Source organism: Musca domestica, unplaced genomic scaffold, assembly GCF_030504385.1.
Source record: "Musca domestica strain aabys unplaced genomic scaffold, Musca_domestica.polishedcontigs.V.1.1 29, whole genome shotgun sequence".
Taxonomy (NCBI): domain Eukaryota; kingdom Metazoa; phylum Arthropoda; class Insecta; order Diptera; family Muscidae; genus Musca; species Musca domestica.
This window is the reverse complement of record NW_026712296.1, coordinates 6148198-6163465: the sequence shown is the minus strand read 5'-3', so window position 1 is coordinate 6163465 and position 15268 is coordinate 6148198. Positions and strand designations below refer to the sequence as shown.

General features: G+C 34.8%; 1 protein-coding gene across 1 annotated transcript in view; it reads right to left on the bottom strand.

Moving 5' to 3' along the window:
- Nucleotides 1–15268, bottom strand: part of LOC101896759 (dynein axonemal heavy chain 3) — a 204434-nt gene that overhangs the window by 115193 nt on the left and 73973 nt on the right. Inside the window, exons 31-37 of the mRNA XM_059124418.1 lie at nt 9466–9668; nt 8959–9146; nt 5184–5354; nt 4535–5125; nt 4358–4472; nt 2513–3015; nt 2310–2453 (exon numbers count right to left, since the gene is read on the bottom strand). Of these exons, the coding sequence (XP_058980401.1) occupies nt 2310–2453; nt 2513–3015; nt 4358–4472; nt 4535–5125; nt 5184–5354; nt 8959–9146; nt 9466–9668 (1915 nt within the window). The remainder of the gene's footprint in view (nt 1–2309; nt 2454–2512; nt 3016–4357; nt 4473–4534; nt 5126–5183; nt 5355–8958; nt 9147–9465; nt 9669–15268) is intronic.

Below are 15268 nucleotides of genomic sequence, written 5' to 3'. Positions count from 1 at the left end.
ACTTAACATCTCGTTAATGCTCTTAAAATATTTCCGGCGCATACAAATATAAAGCATTTTTAAAATTGTCTGGATTATGGTATGTCTTATTTTGATAATTAATATGTATGTATATTTTTTTAATTTTACTGATGTGCGTGTGCTTTTTATTAAATATAGAGGCGTGTGTGCCTAAGGACTATGCTTTAAGGAATAACTTCACCGTCCCTGTACGGTTTGAGAAAATGTCGTTTTTATTTCCATAACTGGTAAGAATGACTTCGCCATGGAAAACACTGGCGATTATAGGAGGAATTCCATAAAAGCTAAACTAAAGCCTGGACTGGTGTTTACGAGTAAATTGAAGGGATTATTTCAGCTTTATGTTTCACAAAATATTGTCAAGGGACACAAACCCACATAGTTTATACTCCCAGATGGAAAATATTTCGGACATTGTAGTTACATTCTTCAACAAGTTTCTATGTTATTTTGTATTTTAGGCTCTGATGGCAAAATTATAAAAATACCGAATATTTAAAGTGTGACGAAAATCGTACAAATATTGAATTTCGGGAGGTACAGAAAAAGTGTATCTATAAATACAAGGTTCTGCCATAGTAGACATATCCTATTACGAACTTTAAAACCCGAATTTCAAACTATTCCGTAAGAAAGTGTGGCTAAAATCGTCAAAATATCCAATATAGGGAGGTACGTTATATGGAACTTATAGTAAAATGTGAGCATATATAGGCAATATTCTGCCACAGGAGGTTATTATGAAGTCTTAATACCGAATTTTTATTTTATTCCGTTAGAAAGTATGGCTAAAATCGTCAAAATACCGAATATGGGGAAGTACAATTATGTAGGGGCTGTGCGAAAACGTTAACCGATATTGCTAATCTTCATGAGCATATTGTATGTGGAGAGTGTCAACGTTAACATGTAAAACAACGAACTTTAAAAACGTGTCTTATATCGTCAAACTGGAAAAAATTAGGGTGAATAATTTCGTTAATATCAGAATATACAGAATATAGGGTGATGCCGTTATTTGTGGGCTATATTGAGAAGTGGACTTACATAGACAATTTTCCGTCATAGGTTGTAGTTCCCATTACGAGAAAAAAACACGGCTCAAGGGAAATACGTTATATAGGGGCTTTATGAAGACATGGTCCGGCATAAGTCATTTTTTGTCATAGGCTGTATTACCCATTGTGAACTTTAAATACGAAATTTGAAACAATTCCGGTAAAAATAATTTTTGTCATAGGCCACAACAATATTCCAATACGAAACTTTAAACAAATCCGGTGAATAGTGTCCCAAAAACACTAAAATACCGAATGTCGGGAGCTATCGTTATACGGTGGCTATACGAAGACAGGAAATAATTCCGGTGTATAATTCCGTTAATATCAGAATATACAGAATATAGGGTGGTGCCGTTATATGTGGGCTATATTGAGAAGTGGACTTGCATACACAATTTTCCATCATAGGTTGTAGTTCCCATTACGAGATTCAAGTACGAAATTTTAAACAATTCGGGTGAATAATGTTCTTAAAATCATCAAAATACGGGCTATACGAAGATGCGTACCTGCATATGCAAATTTTTGACAAAGGCTGTAGTACCCATAATGAACTTTTAATGCGAAGTTTATAGCAATTCCGGTAAAAAATGTCGCTAAAATTTTCAAAATAACGAATATCGTGGGTACCGTTATATGGGGGCTATACAATATCGCGGACCTATATAGACAATTCTCTTCCAGGAGGTAAAGTACTCAGAAGGAACTCCTATCAGACATTTCTATGGAAAAATTGGGCTACAATCGTCAAAATGCCGAATATCAGGGGGTATCGTTATATTGGGGCTGTACGACATCGTGGACCGATATTCGAACTTGACCTGCCTACAGACAAAAGACTTATATGTAAGTTTTTTTTGCAAGATTTTAACTTCCTATCTTAATTTTAACTTCCTATCTCAAATGCAAATGCTTCTATGAGAATGCTTAAGAATGTATTGTTTTTATTCTCCGTTCTTGAGAACAAGTTGGAGTTCTCCTGAAATTCCTTCATTGCATCCCTCTTTTGGAAATATTTGTTGACGATACTTCGCAGAAACATTTGTTCCCTTGGGGATTCATTGCTCATTGTTGATAAAAAAACATTATGTATTTTTAACTTGATGGTTGTGTGACTTTTTCCGCTAATATATTGTTGCATAAAGTGACGTATTATAGTTAATTCTTAGCAAATATGCCACATTGTATTTTTTATTAAAAAAAATGTTAGATTGGAAATCAACTTACCATATCAATTAAATCAATTTTGCTTGTATCTGTTAAATCAGACCAATAACCATGATCTAGCCATTGACGAACCAACTCCAGGGGAGGTTGTGAACCGTACGTGTCCTTACTTGGCATAGATACATCGTCACAAAATACAATACACTGAAAATAACAAAGTATTAGTAAAAGCTGCGTTTACATCCCATATTTGCTCCTTTTACCTTTTTTCCAACTGGTGGACCATAAACACCTTTACGTCTTCGGTCTAATTTCGCCATGACCGTATCTTGAACCAACTGTGATGATGTTCGTGCCGAAAAGTTAATCAGATTTATCATATTCGATTGTTTGGGCAAGGTCATTAAGTTACTCGTTAAAATGGCACTTTTCCCGGTACCGGTGGGCCCGATAACAAGCATGGGATATGACAAATTCAAGCAAAACTCTTGCCAGTATGTTAAATAGCCTGATTCGTTAGTCGGAACTATTAGTTCACTGATTTGAGCACCTTCTGGAAATAATGAAATAGCTGATGTGGGGTCGTCGCCAGACTTTTGCCATGTCCACCAGTTTTCTTGTTCATCGAAGCGGTAATCCATTAGGGTGAGTTTTTCGGGGAACATTTGCCCGCGATTTAGGGAAAAATATTTGGGACGGGGATAGGCTTCATTGGCACCGTAGAGCACTTTACGTATCATGCTATCGAATTGTTTTATGCCTTTCACTATAAATGTAACAGAAAACCAGTAAGGAAAAGTCAAGAGTACCTATATGATACCCTACACCAATATGCATACTTAGTAGAGCTCCCGTAACAAAAGAATTTATTTGAAGTAGATCATACCGCCTATCAAAATTTACCTCTAGAGCAGTTATAGTTTGGTTTCAGAGGGAAATAAAATATGGAGGCATATCCAATTCTGAATCGATTTTCACTAAATTTGACAGAGACATTTTTGTCTTTTATACGAAACTACATTCCTGTAGAGTGCGTAATATCATTTCGAGAAGGATTACAGGGTTGCCCCTGTAATCGACGTTTTTGGCGTTTTTGGGATGTTCTTGGGGACCTCTCAACACTGGCTCGATCGCCTTGGTCGACTTTTATATGGCCTCTTCGGATTAGAAAGAGTCTTACCAGTCGAAAAATTTTCGTATAAACGCTTAATGGTGTTCTTAGAAGGCGCTGTGACATCTCTGTCAAAAGTTATGGCGTTGCCAGATGGGTCCGTCGAATATGGACAACCCTGTACATTAAAAAAGTATATATCGGAGCCGAGTTCCACAGAATGGAAACCAACGTCCCGAAATTCACTCCATTTGGGCTGATATTAGCCATTATTTGCGCAATAATTTGGGAGCTATATCCAAATCATATCCAGTCTCGCTAAAATCTATCTATAAGATGTCTCGTACGAAATGTCATTGTTGTCGAGTGCATAATACAAATGTGATGAAACATATATATGGGAGCTATAGCTATGTCTGAACCGATTTTCACAAAAAACTGAATCGCCTATTTTAGGCTAAATTCGGTTGGATGTGCCAAAATTCAGAACATTTGGACTGATATTGGCCATTTGGTGCACAATTAACTAGAAATCGGATAAAGATATATATGGGAGCTACATCTAAATTTGAACCAATTCTCATCATTTTCAATAGGGTTCGTCCTTTGGCCAAACAAATATTGTTTGCAAATTTCATCTCAATCGGACTATAAATGCGACCTGCATTTTCTTCACAAAAATACATGGACAGACGGACGGACGGATGGACTGACATGCATAAATCGACTCCGAATATGATTCTATAAAGATCTTCAAAAGAAACTATGGGCCTACTTTGCTTCCTTCTCTATGTTACAAACAAATGCACAAAGGCACAATACCCATACCACTATGTGGTGTAGGATGTAAAAATGAGACACTCATAAGGTTTAAAGGGCTGTGATTTTGAATAAACTAAAACTAATGAAAATCACTATAAACATAAAGGAACATGATTCGCAGAGATTTTTGTATCTAAATTCTATTTTTTACAAAATAAATAATACAAGAAGATACCTTGTAAACTTGATCCATATGCCCAGGCAAAGCAGAACAGAAACATTTGTTGGAACCAGACCTGATTAAATGTTTTGTGTTTATCTAGAAAATGGTAGAGGAATCGAGAAAACATCTGAAACAAATACACACATATTTAGAAATTTCTTAAAATTTGCATTTATCAACGAAACCAACCTGGTACTGATATATCGCCGAAGTCTCAAGCATTTTCTTACAATCCATTAGAATATCTAAAGCAGCTGGTACTAACCATTCAACCATTTCCTCAAACAGTGCCATATAAATGTCGTTGAGACCGACATTTTCCGACAGAACATTGAGGAAACTTTTGTGCAAAGCCCGCCAACCCAATTGTGCCGGCTCCATGTATATCATGCCACAACGCGATACAGTTGCGGGTGATGCTTGCTCCAAGTCAGCCGGTTCAAACATCATATTCATTAATTTAGTCATTGTAATTATTTCTCCAGACATCAAACACAATTTCTTATTGTCATCCAAAACGGTATTTAGATTTTCAATCCATACAGCATCCACTGGACCATCGAAGAATATCCAATAGCGTTCATTCGGAGAACCTGTGGCGAATTCACGAAAGGTTTTCGCCAAAACACCATCATACCACTCATGTGAAACAGGGTCAAAACGTCCATACAACTGACCCATAGTTATGGCTTTTGGATTAATAATGCGATAATTGGTTGGATATTCCCGCAAAGTGGCTGTCTCATCAGTTGACAGACAACGTAAACAGTGGGCCAGAACCTTAGAAATAGTAGCGAATCTATGGAAATCGAACTTTATAAAAGTAGTAAAGTCTTACCTGCCATGCGGTGGTCTTACCACCCATTGGACCGCCCACTACCATTAGTCCATGTCTCACCAATAACATTTCATAGATTTGTAAAATTTTCTCCACAAACCAAGGTGTTGCTTGCAAATTTCTTTCAGTAAGGGTCTTCTCTAGCCATTTCATAAGATCGCCACGGGAAGGCTTGCATGAATAAAAAAATAAGTGGTGGTTAGTGCCGATGAGAACCATAGTTAGAAAGAAAACAAACAAAACAAAAATATCTTAACATTTGCTAGACTTTAAGGAAAATAATAAATAAGCAAAAATCTTAGTTTATGGTAAAGACAAATTTAACAGAGCATACACCCTTGTAAAAATGTATTTTTATAAACATTTTAAAAAGGAATCGGAAAACATTTTCATCTCCCTTTCAAAAATACCATTTTTTAAAACATTTTAAGAAAATTGAATTTTTTAGCGTAAAAGGAAACGTGGAACTTGTTCATCTGGCCACCTCAATTTTAAATGGACGCTTTCGAGGAAATGTTTTGGCTAAAATGTAAGCTGGCATCTTGCCGGAACGAAAGTTCGCAAAAAATACAGTTTTTAATAAACGTATCTAGATGCAAATGTGTTTCACTTTAATCTGCTAATAGCAGTGAAATCTGTTGAAGAATCCAGTTAAAGTTTAAAATATAGATACCGAACCGTTAATACGGGTCATACAAAACATACACAATTTTCAACTACAAGGATTGTTTTTTATTTCTACTTGTAACAAGTAAAAAAGCTGTAAGTTCGGCCGGGCCAAACTTTGAATACCCTCCACCATTTGGTACAAATTTAACAATTTTCAAAAAAAAAAAAAAAATAAATAAATAAAATCCCTTAAAAATCTGTTAAAATCTTGAAAATACCTAATGTAGCCGTATATTAGAGTCTATACGACGATGTGGACCTGCATAGGCAACTTTTAAATGCGAAACTTGAAAAAAATCTGTTTATAATGCACAGGCAATTTTCTGTCATAGGCTGTAATATCGAACTTCACGAACTTCAAATGCGAAATTTGAAACAATTCCGGTAAATAATGTCGCTAAAATCATCAAAATACCGAATATCGGGGGGTACCGTTATATGGGGGCTATATGAAGAAGTGGACCTGCACAGACAATGTTACGTCATAGGCTGTAGTATTCATTACGAACTTCAAATGCGAAATTTGAAACAATTCAGGTAAATAATGTCGCTAAAATCATGAAAATACCGAAGATCGGGGCTATACGAAGGACCTGCACAGACAACTTTCTGTGATAGGCTGTATCATCCATTATGAACTTCAAATGCAAAATGTGAAACAATTCCGGTAAATAATGCCGCTAAAATCATCAAAATACCGAATATCGAGAGGTACCGTTATATGGGGGCTATACGAAGACGTGGACCTATATGGCTCATTTTTTTGTCTTAGGATTTAGTATTCATTACGAACGTCAAATACTAAAACTGAAACAATTCCGGTAAATAATGTCGCGAAAATGATCAAAATACCGAATATCGGGGGGTACCGTTATATGGGGGCTATACGAAGACGTGGACCTACATGGCCCATTTTCTATTTTGTTCTGTAGTATCTTTTAAAAACGTCAAATACTAAATTTGAAACAATTCCGGTAAATAATGTCGCTAAAATCATCAAAATACCGAATATCGGGAGGTACCTTTATATGGAGGCTATACGAAGACGTGGACCTACATGGCCCATTTTCTGTCTTAAGCCGTAGCATCTATTACGAACTTAAAATATTAATTTTGAAACAATTCTAGTAAAAAAATGTCGCTAGAATCATCAAAATACCGCATATCGGGAGGTACCGTTATATGGGGGCTATACGAAGACGTGGACCTACATGGCAAATGTTCAATACCAATAGTCCAGCAGACATAGTACACATTTGAGTAAAATTTTATCAACCTACTTCATTTCGTTCGGAAGCTGGAGTGAATTCCACAGACGGACAGACGGACGGACATTGATAAATCGACATAGAATTTTATGCTGATCAAGAATATATATACTTTGTGGGGTCTAAAATGTATATTTCGAGGTGTTACAAACGGAATGACAAACATAATATACCCTCCATACTATGGTGGAGGGTATAAAAACGGAATTAAAACACCGTGGAAAATGTGGCTAGGAATATCAAAATATTGATGGGTTATATGGAAATCTTGAACAATATGGACAATGTCTTGACAAGGGTTGTAGAACCCCTTATGAACTGCAAATATCGAATTTGAAACAAATCTGAAATCTGTGTACCTATATCATAGATGCCCAGTAGTGGCTGATTTCAGCAATTTCAACTCACACGTATTCTTACGCTCTTTTGTTTGATCGCCAATCAACCAATAGGAAAGCAGAAATATGAGTGGGAGAGACAAGCTACACAGGCAGAAGTTCTGTGTAATATTAACATTTAATCGTAATCGAGACTGCTGTTAGTGAACACATAAACTGAAAATTATTGCGATATGTCAATGATGTCATTTGAAAAGTATTTTATGATACAAAATGCTTTTGATGATATGCAATGTTTTATATGTTATAAGACATTAAAAAAAATAAGAAATATAATTTAAAAAAACATTTTGAAACTACTTAAATAAATGCATTTATCAAGAGTATTACTAAAACATGTATATTCATTAATTTTACATTTCATAGAAAAAGAAAAAAAATGACGACACCCGCCACACATATGCTTTCGTCGCTATCCCGTTGACGACTAAATAAAATGAATAGAAAAATCTTTTCTTCCAGTGTTATTTCGTCGCTCTCACCAACACTATTACATTGGGCATCTATGACCTATATAGACAATCGAATCGAATTAAAAAAAAAAAAAACAGTAAGGAAAGGTCAAAAGTCAGGCGGGGCCGACTATATGGTGCCCTTCACCACTATGCGTATTTAGTAGATCATAGGGTTGATATTACGTATATGATGAACAATAACCCTAAAATGGGATGAAGATTTATCGGATCGGATAAAACATATAAATGGGATACAGATATATAAAAATCATTTTTCACTAAAATTTGAAGTACTTGCTTTTAGGTTGAATTCCGTCGGAAGTGGAAAATTCAGACCATTTGCGCTGATATTTGATATTTGACAGAGGTTTTTTGAGCTCTATAAGTTATATGGTACCAAATACCATTCTTGTGGGGTGCATATTAGGTATGTGAGACTTAAACTTTTTACCTGCGACCTATACTTTTTTCACAAAAAATATATGGACACACGTACGGACATGCATAAAGTGATTCTATAAAGATGTTCAAATATAACTCTGGATCTATATCGCTTTCTTCTCTATTTTATAAATAAATCCACAAAGACATAATATCTTGACTACTGTGTGTTGAAGGATATAATTATGTGTTTACGTTTTAACTGCTAATTTAACACGATTAAATTGTAAGTTAAAATCTGCCTTAATACACCATTTTTTGGAGAAAGAGTCAAGGGAAGAAATATTTTTTTACGAATTTCATTGTGGGTCTTTGAACAAAATAAATTTGTATACTTCGTATGTGCCATCAATTTTGTCTTATAAAAACAAGGAAAGTTTTTTCTATAATGTGGAAAAGTAGATTTGATTGTAACAGATCAAAGTCTCAGAAAAGTTTTAGGTTATTAGGCCAAACTTTGTAATGCTTTAATATAGCCTTGACCCATTGTAAAGAGAGCCCAATATTTTTCATGTCAAGCATTTTTCCTATACTTATAACTTACCATTGGTAACTCCGTTCCTGGGAAAAGATCCGTGTAAATTCCAACGAATAATGCAACATCCTGTTCCAAAAATTTGGGCAAATTCACATCAACAATGGCACGCAAAACTATTTGAGCCTCTGGCAAGTCAGTATACAAGCGGCGCAGAGATGCCGAGGCCAACAATACGGATTTTACAGCCCGCATACCTGTAAAGAAATGATGCACAGATTAGAAATCATACGGGACAATATAAACTAGTTATATATGTTTGAGCAATGTTAAACTCGAATGTTTTTTCACACTAGCTGTAGGTATAGAAGTAAACAATTTGACACATAAGAGTAAATTTTCTTAGAAGAGTGTTGGCATGTTTGTTTGTGATACCGTAGTATTTTGTTGTTGCAATCTAGTAAGGCATAAGTTTTAGCTCTACTTTTATAATCTTTGGAACTTTACTTGCAACTTTGAATAAAAATTGAGTCGTGTCTCACAGTGCAATAGCAAACTCTATAAATTAGCACTTACCATAATCATAATGTGACTGCGACGATAATTGCTCGGAACAAAGCTTATATGCTAGTACGATTTTCTGGGCCAACTGGCGGGCTTCGTCAAATCCATTTGAGTACAAAGTTATCTCACCGATCATGGCATAATCCGGCACCATCATTGCAACAGTTCTAAAAAGAACTTTCAGGTTATCCGGAAGCTCTGTTCGTCCAGCATAACTAAAATTAAATTAAAACTAAATAGTAAAACATTTGTATAATGTTTGTATTTTTAAGGCGAAATTTTATAAGTACCATAAATCTATGCAAATATACAAAGTTCAAATAGACCGCAATGATAATCCGTTGTATAATTATGCAATAACCACTTTTAGTGTGAAATAAGATTACAAATTAAATGTAATTGGCTAATTAATAAAAACTTTAATCTCACGAAAATTGCATAAAAAATTACATTTTGGACAAAAACGTTGGATTGCTAATAAAGTTATTAATTCAGGAAATTCCAGATCCATCTTTTCCGATTTCGTGAAAGTATGACTACTTAAAACTGCTAACATTGAGCCTATATCAAATATCAATGGTCTACATTGTGATATTTTGCCAATTTATAATCTTCACAATTGTCATTCCATTTATAACCCTTCGAATTTCTAAATGTGTGCGGGACGTACACTCTCATCGAAAACATTATTCTTTACTTTATAATGACAAAATTGAGTTATTTTACCTGTTTTGTTTAAGCCAATATTTATACCATACTAGTAATGCAGAAGGTTCAAGAATGTTTCAAAGCACAAAAAAAAGGCCGAGCTTTGAATACCCTCCACAATTTGGAACTAATTTAGTAGTTTTCTTTAAAAATTCTAATAAAATCTTAAAAATACCAAATGTAGCCGTTATATTAGGGTCCATACAACGACGTGGACCAGCATAGGCAACTTTTGTCATAAGCCATTACAATATTCAAAGAAAGAATTCCGGTGAATAATGTCGCTAAAATCATCAAAATACCGAATATCGGGAAATACCATTATATGGGGGCTATACGAAGACGTGGACCTACATGACCCATTTTCGATACCAAAAGTCCTGCAGACTTTATATATACTTTTGAGTAAAATTGTATCAACCTACTTAATTTCGTTCGGAAGCTAGAGTGATTTCCACAGACGGACGGACACTTAATGTACCCTCCATACTACGGTGGACGGTATAAAAAATGACGATATGAACGATATGACTCCGAGAAGGATTCGATAGAGTCGAACTTTTAATACCCTCCACATTTTTCAAAATAGGGCTCAAATGAAAATTGTCCTATCCTAATTCTTTTTGACTCAATAGACGGACGGACAAACCGACAGACGAACATGGCTAGATCGTCTTAGAATTTTACAAACGGTATTGCGAACTTAATATACCCTCCATACTATGTATCGTGGATAGTATACAAACAAATGTCGTAACATAGATATATGTGAACCGAGTTTCACCGAATGAAAAAATCGATTGAATGTGCAAAAATCCTTCCAATTTGGGCTGACATTTAATATTTGGTGCACAATAAACTTGAAATAAGAACAAGATATATATGAGATCTATACCCAAATCGGAACCGATCGCGATAAAATTTGAATCTGATATTTGGTACAAAATATCATTGTTGTGGAGTTCATATTACTAATGTGAGGGACTTATGCACCAAATCGGTTGAAACATATATATGGGAGCTATAGCTGTATCTGAACCGATTTTAACCAAATTTGGAGTACCTTTTCTATGTAGTACATCTAAGCTGAATTCAGTCGACTGTGCCATTTTCATTTGGTTTGATATTAAGCATTTGGTGCACAATAAACTTGAAATCGGGTGAAGATACATATGGGATATGGGTAATATATAACGGATTTATTTCAGTCTTGTATCTGGCTTCTGGAACAAAATATCATTGTTTTTGAGTTCATATTGCCAACGAGAGGGACTTAAATACAAAATCGGATGAAACACTTATATGGTAGCTATAGCTATATCTGAACCGATTTTCACCAAATTTGAAAGGCTTGCTTTTAGACTTTATTCGATCGCATGTGCTGAAATACGTCCTATTTACAGTAAGATTGATATCAGATGAAGATATTTATGTGAGCAATATCTTAATTCTAAATTTGGACCGATTCTCACCAATTTCAATAGGATAGATTCGAATCACTTCCGTTTGAAAATCTGGCTAAAATCGTAAGAACAGTACATATCTGTTGGTGTCGTTCTATAGGCAATGTCCTACCACAGTAGATAAGCTATTACGATAGAAACTGAACCAAAAATCATCAATGTACCGAATATTGGAAGATAAAATTATATGGGTGCAATAGAAAAAACGAGGGTGCCTTTTTGTCTGCCAACAGATCAAACTCTAAGATGGAAAATGTCGGTCCACGATATCGTATATCCCCCATATAACGATACCTCCCGAAATTCGGTATTTTGTTGATCGTAGCCAAACATTTTCAATGGAATTGTCTGAAAATCCACACAAGGATTTCCTTCTGAGTACTTTAACCCATAGAAGAGAATTGTCTACACGTTTTAGTATAGCACCCATATAATGGTACCCCAAGATATTCGTTATTTTCATGACTTTACTTCATTTTTAGCGGAATTTTTCTTTATAGGGTCTGCATTTGTTGATTTTAGCTACATTTTTTAATGAAATTGTCTGAAAATCATTGTGTTATGTTCCTTATGGTTCTTTATCGTCCTATAAAAAAATTGGAATTATCGGATATTATTTGTTGGAGGTTAGAAAATTGCTCCACATTTTAGCACAACATTCCCAAAGCGATACTCCCCAATATCCGATATTTGAATGATTTTAGCCAAATGTTCAATATACTCATCTTGAAATCGATACCTGAAATTCAGGCATCTTTTAGGCCCTTCACCATACATAGCATGGAGGGTATATTAAGTTCGTCACCCCGTTTGTAACTCATCAAAATAATAGTATAATAATAAAGTCATTTCAAAGCCACTCGTCTGATAGCAGTTAAAATTATTCCAGTGACAGCTGATTACAAGCGTACAAAAACATTTTGATGAGATTTTTAAAGAAAAAAATTTATTTGTGATGAAATTCAAGCGTGATAGTGTGACTTCTTTATATTTGGCTGGAAAACCACAAGTGCTCTATTATTAGAGCACTCCTGAATTTTAGTGTGAATAAATCTTTTGTGTCTCGTACCATCGCTCGTTACCGTGATACTGGTAGTGTAGCCCGACGTCAAGAAAGTGGATGGAAGAAAACAGCAACATCAGCAGAAATGGTTCAAAAAGTAAAGAAGCGACATGATCGAAACCCGCGTCGCAGTAGCCGAAAAATGGCTCGTGAACACATCACAAAATTCCATTCGGCAAATATTGAAAAATGAGCTCGGGGTAAAGTCATTGAAATTCCAAAAAGTGCAAGAACTTACACCACAACAGGAAGAAAATAGACTCAAAAGAGCTAAAGAGTTGATTCGCTTGGCGGAAAGTGGTGAATTGCAGAATTTGGTTTTCTCCGATGAGAAAACATTCGTTGTCCAGTAGTTTGTAAACAAGCAAAATGATCGTGTTTACTTGCCAAAGAGGTCAGCTGAACATGTGCATCTTCGGTTGGCCACCAGAACTCAAGCGCCGGCCATAGTAATGATGTGGCCCGCTATAAAAGCCGATGGTCGCTCTCCGCTCGTATTAATCGACAGTGGCATCAGAATAAATGCCTAATATTATCGAGAAATTATTCTGGATTATTCATATTGGCAGCAGACCTTGGACATTTCAACAAGGCTCGGCACCATCGCACTCAGCAAGTGCCGCCCAAGAATGGTTATAAAATGAGGTTCCTCGCTTCATTTCCAGCACACAATGGCCACGAAAATCTCCGGATACAAAGAAGTTGGACTATTGTGTCTGGAGTATTTTGGAAAACAAGGTTGACACTAAAAAATACCAAAGTGTCGATCACATCAAGCAAGCGCTTCGCCGGGAATGGGCCAAAATTCCGCAGAGCAACATTCAGGTATCGTGTGACGGTTTCATTGGCCGTTTGAAGGCCATAATTCGTGCCAAAGGTGACAAATTCAAACATATCTAAATTTATTCTAAAATTTGATGCAACTTCCGACATTTTTTTGCTTTCATTCAATAAAATTTAAAAAAAAAATGTAAAAATTATGACGTTTGAGACTGTTGCAATTTTATCTTTCTCTGTATATAGACCACATATTAAGATTTTAAAAAAATTTTACCCGCTTTTATTTTTTTTTGAAAATTTCTAAATTCTTTCCAAATGGAGAAGGATATTCAAAATTCGGCCCGGTCGGATTTACTGCTTTTTTAGTATTTTACTTGATTTATTTGACATACGGTCTATCTGAAAGAACTATTTAGATGTAAGGGACAATGAGGGTTGAACTACTTAGCGAAAGAGAGGGTCCGATAGCTTGTATATTTTACCAATTTGAATAAATTCTATTGGCCACTAATTGGGGACAGGAAATGATTTTTTTTTGTAATTTGTATGGATTATTAATTTATTCGGACAAAATCTAAAGACAGATATTCTCAAAAATTATATATCACATTTTATTTTTCTACTGTTAGACAATCATTACTTTTAATATATAATTAAATCAAGGTTTAACATAACATTGTTATGGTTTAGAATCAACTTTGTATAAAAAAATTATAAAATTGAAATAAAATGTTACATAACTTTTGTAACAAGTGGTTGTTATCGCTGGGCCATATAAAAATGCACCAACTAACATGAAACTCCGTAAACTGCATTTACATGACTTGGAAAGTATGTAACACAAACTTTTGAAACTTATCTCCTTTAGTCACTACAAATGGCACATAGGAATATTCCAATTGCTACATACGTATATATGTATGCATGTATCTATGTGAACTCCAATACAGCAGTCAAACTAACGTAAAATTGACAAAACTTTCGGAGAATTCATTACAAAACTCTTTCGACTGAAAAAATACTTTTTGTGTGCAACAGACATTAGACAGCATCATGGAATAGAAATGTACGTACATGTGTACATTCAAATACATGGGTATGCAAATTTCGTTCTCAAATATTTTTCTGTTTTGGTTAAAACTTTTCTTTATAATTTCAAAGCAATATTTGCCCATTGGAAATGATTTTCCAAAAGAAGACACTAATATCTAGAAAATGTATGGTTATATTTATTTTAAACAAAAACTCATGTTATTATACAAAGTTTGCTTTAGATATAAGTACAATGTGGTGCTAAACAAGTAGCCATAGTGTGTTATCATCGATATTCAATCTATAAAATTAAAAGAGTATCTACAAAAAGCATAGTTAAATGTTAAGCTATATTCTTCGATTACAGTAAATTTAATGTTTTTGGTCTATAATATATTGTTTAATCAAAATTTCATACAACATGATTTCCAATTTTAGCCACTGTATTTATTAAGTAGAAATGCCTTTGCAAACCTTCAATTGTATGCGAAATTATTACAAATAAAAACAGAACGAAAATAAAAGAATGCATGCATTCATGCAACCATAAACGAGATGTTTTGAAAAACAAGTCGGTCGATGCGGCGCACATACACAGCCATTGTATTCCAAAGGACTAAACAAGCTGGCTTTTGTGAGCTAGAACTCGTTAATTTTATATGCTCGAATAGAAATGCATTGGTAGAAAAAAGATCAACAAAGGCATCGTTATTTTTACGAAGAAATTTCACTAAAAATAATAAGATGATATTTGCAATGTTGAGCAAAG